General features: G+C 53.4%; 2 protein-coding genes across 2 annotated transcripts, besides 4 other annotated features; both read left to right on the top strand.

The window, feature by feature from the left end:
• Positions 1 to 536: 536 nt before the first annotated feature.
• Positions 537 to 566: a sequence feature (A-rich).
• A 284-nt stretch (positions 567 to 850) lies between these two features.
• Positions 851 to 904: a sequence feature (A-rich).
• A 408-nt stretch (positions 905 to 1,312) lies between these two features.
• Positions 1,313 to 1,345: a microsatellite.
• Positions 1,346 to 1,452: 107 nt separating this feature from the next.
• Positions 1,453 to 1,854, top strand: Tco025E_07116 (cytochrome b5-like; the record flags this gene model as incomplete). The annotated part of the gene is made up of 1 exon (XM_029373983.1): positions 1,453 to 1,854. The coding sequence occupies one exon, from the start codon at positions 1,453 to 1,455 to the stop codon at positions 1,852 to 1,854; it is 402 nt and encodes a 133-aa protein (XP_029226128.1).
• Positions 1,855 to 2,029: 175 nt separating this feature from the next.
• Positions 2,030 to 2,070: a microsatellite.
• Positions 2,071 to 2,830: 760 nt separating this feature from the next.
• Tco025E_07115 (putative 3-methylcrotonoyl-CoA carboxylase beta subunit) lies at positions 2,831 to 4,636 on the top strand (the record flags this gene model as incomplete). The annotated part of the gene is made up of 1 exon (XM_029373982.1): positions 2,831 to 4,636. One exon carries the CDS (start codon positions 2,831 to 2,833, stop codon positions 4,634 to 4,636), a length of 1,806 nt encoding a protein of 601 aa, XP_029226127.1.
• Positions 4,637 to 4,894: the final 258 nt, after the last annotated feature.

Here is a 4,894-nt window from a genome sequence, read left to right as displayed (position 1 = left end):
ATTTATTGTAATGTTTTTTTTCTTGTTTTCTTTTTTATGCTGCGTTGGAATGCGGCGGGCGCGGTTTTTTAGCTCCTTTCTCCTGTATTAACCGCGCCCCCAGCACCCTCGGCGTGGAGGGGTGCGGCGGCTGCGGGGCCCAAAGGTCCACCGCGTCGCGTCTCTGCAAGGAGCCTCGTTATCGTAGCATATGCTTTCTGAACTCGTTCGTTTGTGGCTGTGCGGGCGCGGGACAATCCTTCACTGAAGCGGGTGAGGTCGGGCGCAGCGGGCCGAACAGCGGCCCCGCGCTGTTGCCCTGCCCTTTCGCGGGGGTGGGGGAGGAGCAGGGCCTCGTCCCGCCGCATACTTAATGAAGTGTAAAAAGAGTACCGTTAAATGTTAGGGGAAAAGTAATGTGCGTGGTATCTACTGAACTAAAAAGTGATAGAAATTAAGAGCTATGAAAAGAAGTATGGGTTTAGTAAGGAAAGTAAAGTTTGAGGCATAATTTCACTGCATATCTTCCATTTGTGCTGTGCACTTGGCAGAGTCTATTTTTTTTTTCTTTTCTTTGCTCTTTTTTTGGGCAAAGAAGAAGATGTGTATATGACTCTGGCGCGGTGAAGTTTGCTTCTTCCCCTCCTTAAATGAATTTTTATGCAATCATGGAAAACATGATTACTTTCTAAAAGCGTCTGGACAAAAATATTGGTAATGGTATCTGTAAAAATGTGTGTGTGTGTGGGGGTGGGGGTGGGGGCTCGTTAAAGACGTCGTTTTTGAGGCACGTGCGAAATCACGTGTTGGTGCCGGAGCGGGTGGAATATGTGAAGGTGTACGTGTGCTTTGAGTTTGTCGTAGATATATATTTTGATTTATTGCTCTTGCTCTTTCTTTCTCTCCCTTTCTCTTTTTCTTTCTCACTTTTTGCTGTTGCGTTGGAGTGCGAAGGGTAGGGATGCGCTTGCACGGTGGTGGCTCCCCCGAGTTGCCGGAGCCCCGTCGCTGGCCGCTCGGATGCGGACTCTTCGGGGCCACACAGCTGCCGTGGAGGTGGTTGCCTTTTTCTGACGTCGTTGAGGGCACGGGCTGCGGCGGGTCTCTTTGGCCGGGGAGTTGCCCGTCTCTCGGGAGAAGCGGCTCTGCCAGCTGCAACTGGCGCGCAGCATCACACAAGAAAAAGGGCCACGGGCTGAGGCGGTGGTGGTGGAAACGGCAGGGGATGCGCGCGGGTTCCCCTCTTCCTCCCTCTTGGCTACGAGGGCATCGCCGTGTGCTTCTGTTTTTTTTTTTTGCCCTTTTCGCTTCCTCCCGTTGCTGCTTCAATACGATTGTTTTTATCTTTTATTTTTATTTTATTTTTCTGCTGTTTTGTTCTGCGCGCGTGCGCGTTCTTGGACGCAAGACGTGCGCATTCATAGTCGATTTTCAGAACACATTGATCCTCCCACAATAACAGACTCCCACGCAATGCCAAAGGCGCAGGTGCCGAAGTATACGTGGGAAGAAATCCGCAAACATAACAAGGACACGGACTGCTGGGTCGTGCTGTACGACCGTGTCTTGGATGTCACGAAGTTTTTGTCCGAACACCCTGGCGGGCTGGATCCCATCAATGACCTCGGAGGGTTCGACGTCACAAACTCGTTTGAAAGCATCGGACACTCGTCGAAGGCGCTCTCGCTTTCAAAGGAATTTATTGTCGGTGACCTGCATCCGGACTCCAAGCCCCCTGTTGTGCAGCGGAAGCCGCTTCGGGATGAGGTGCCGCTTGGGAAGTACAAGGCAGGAGGTGATATGATCCCCTTGTCCTACATTGTGGCCGCCGTTGTGGCACTGCTGCTGCTTCTTTGGTACATGCTGAAGCCGTAGCGGGGGGAGCCGCTCGGGCGCATTTGAGCCCTCGCCTCCCCTCTCTCCCTTTCCGACTCTACAGGAAGAGAGGGAGGGAGAGAAACCATCAAATACATTGACTACAAGAGCAACAGTATGGGAAAGGAAATATGAATAGGTAGGGAGAAAAGGAAGCGCTTTCATGAATTGCACCAAACCAAAACGAAAACTTAAAGCGCAAAAGGAAAAAGAAAAGCTGGAGAACGACGTGTTTCACGGGTTTCGTGTTTCAAAAGGAGGGGTTATGGGGGAAAGAGAGATGAGTCCCGTATTTATTTTTGCCGTCGTTGCTCATCGCCTTTTTTTTAAATGATCATTATCTGTTTTCTTTTTCTTTTTGCTTCCTGGTCGTTCCACCACCTTTACCGTGCATTTTACAACGCACCACATGCGCCGCATTGCCGTCCTGTGCGGGAGGCGCCAGGGCCCTGAGGCGGGGGTGGTGACGGCTCACGGCAAATAGGGGAAGGCTCCTGTCGACTGGTCCACGCATGCACACTGCAACCATCTTCAGTAGAAGCAAAGCGGTGTGGGGGGGGGTCGTGTTAATCAGGCAGAGGCGCCTACCTGCCCCTAGTTCTTTCGGGTTTTCTTCCTCACATTCCCGGAGGCTTCTTTTCTCTGTCACTCCCCATTCTTCCTCTCCCTCCCCCCTTTTTTTTATTATTTCGTCGCACGCGCAGGGAAGCTAGTGTTTTTCTCTAGGCGCTTGCGGACTCCTCCTTTTTGTGTTTTGTAGGAAAGGGGGGAGAAAGGGAACGAGAACCCCACAGCTTTATCAAACGTAATACATAAGACAAAGCGAGCTGAGCAGCTGTGAGTGTGTGTTTCTGTGTGAAACAGGTACATTCGTGCCCGTGTACAAATTCTTCTGGCTTGGGGTGGAAAAAAAAAAACGATGTTGCGTCATTTCGCTGGTTTTGGGCGTCATGCGCCACGTTGCACACCCGCCGCTATGAGCTTGGTGCCCCTCGCAGGTTTCCCGCGTTGCTGCAGTGGGTTGACTGCGTCGAAGCCGGAAAACTCAGGCAGGGCAGACGGCGCCAATCCAAACTCCAATAAGGAGGCCGTGAAGCACGACCAAGTACGTGATTGGTCAGAGCTCTACGCCGCGCATCCTTCTCAGTACGAGTCAGCCCCAGCTACCACGCGGCCAAATGTGCTGCGTTATCCCGCCGACACAACGAGCGCAGACTTTCAGGGAAATCTGAAACGCATGGAGGAGCTGACCGCGGAGCTGCGCCGTCGCGTACAGGTGGTGATTAATGGAGACTCCACAGCGGATCGCCGAGCACGCGAGCGACACGTTAGTCGCGGAAAGTTGCTGCCGAGGGAGCGCATCGAAAAACTGATTGACCCCATGTCGCCCTTTCTGGAACTCTCCCAGCTTGCTGGACAGGAATTGTACCCTGGCGAGGCCTGCCACTCGGGTGGTATTCTCACAGGCATTGGCGTTGTGCATGGTATCCGTGTGATGATTGTGGCCAACGATGCCACTGTGAAGGGCGGGACCTATTATCCGATTACCGTGAAAAAACATTTACGGGCGCAAAAAATTGCCTGGGAAAATCATCTACCGTGCATTTACCTGGTGGATAGCGGTGGTGCTAATCTGGGTCGACAAGATGAAGTGTTCCCGGATGAGCAACACTTTGGTCGCATTTTCTTTAATCAGGCCAACATGTCTTCTAAAGGGATTCCGCAGATTGCCGTGGTTATGGGAAGCTGCACCGCTGGAGGTGCCTATGTGCCGGCCATGTCGGACGAGAGTGTCATTGTGAAGGGCAATGGGACGATATTTCTTGGGGGTCCACCACTTGTTTTTGCTGCCACTGGAGAGAAGGTGACTCCGGAAGAACTGGGTGGGGCCGCTGTGCACTGTCGGACAAGTGGTGTAACGGATTATTTTGCAACGGACGACCTTCATGCGTTGTACCTAACACGGCGTATTGTAAGAAATCTAAATCGGACGGACGCTGCAAAGGATGTGGAGAGTGACCCCTTTAGGGCTCCCTTGTACGATCCGAAAGAGATTGGAGGCTTTATACCTGACATGTCCGCGGGAATTATGAAGAGTTTTGACATACGTGCTGTGATTGCGCGTCTCGTTGACGGAAGCGAGTTTGACGAGTTCAAGGCACAATACGGTGACACGCTGGTCTGCGGGTTCGCACGGTTCGAGGGAATGCAGGTGGGCATTGTGGCCAACAATGGTATCCTGTATTCTGAATCGGCCCTTAAAGGGGCCCACTTCGTTGAATTGTGTTCGCAACGCAATGTTCCCTTGTTGTTTCTGCAGAACATCACGGGATTTATGGTTGGAAAGGCGTATGAGAGGGGCGGTATCGCAAAGGACGGTGCGAAGCTTGTGACGGCGGTATCGACAACGCAGGTTCCCAAGATAACCATTATCATTGGAGGGAGTTACGGTGCAGGCAATTATGGCATGTGTGGTCGCGCCTTCGGCCCCCGGTTTCTGTTCATGTGGCCCAATGCAAGGATCAGCGTCATGGGTGGGAATCAGGCCGCAACAGTGCTTGCACTCACAAACTCCCAATTGAAACCCGACGCCGTAGAAGATTTTAAGGCAGAGGTGAAGGCAAAATACGAGAGGGAGGGATCTTGCTATTACAGCACGGCACGCTTGTGGGATGATGGCGTGATCGCCCCAGAGGACACCCGTGCGGTGGTGACGCAGGCGCTGCGCGCAATTCGCTCAGCGCCACAGCAAGAGACACGGTTTGGCATATTTCGTATGTAAGCTCACGCGTTTCTGCTCTCTGCGGCGCAGACGGACACGTAGGCGCGAGGCGCGGGGAGACGAGTGAGACGACCGGCAGGGCGCTGGGGGATGGGGAGAGGGAAAAGGGGAACAAAAGGCTGGAGAGGGGGGGGGGTGTAAAGGAGGGGCCACAGCTCGCAAGGCGCGGGGTGGGCGAACCGGCTTCTCAGCACGCCCCACCCACGTGGCGCGGACAACTGGAGTGGAGGACGGGTGGGGAGCGGCAAAGGCGTCTTT

This window comes from Trypanosoma conorhini (genome assembly GCF_003719485.1).
Source record: "Trypanosoma conorhini strain 025E chromosome Unknown Tco_14.4_contig_00525, whole genome shotgun sequence".
Taxonomy (NCBI): Eukaryota; Euglenozoa; class Kinetoplastea; order Trypanosomatida; family Trypanosomatidae; genus Trypanosoma; species Trypanosoma conorhini.
Note: the sequence above shows the minus strand (reverse complement) of the source record. Positions and strands in the feature narration are given on the sequence as shown.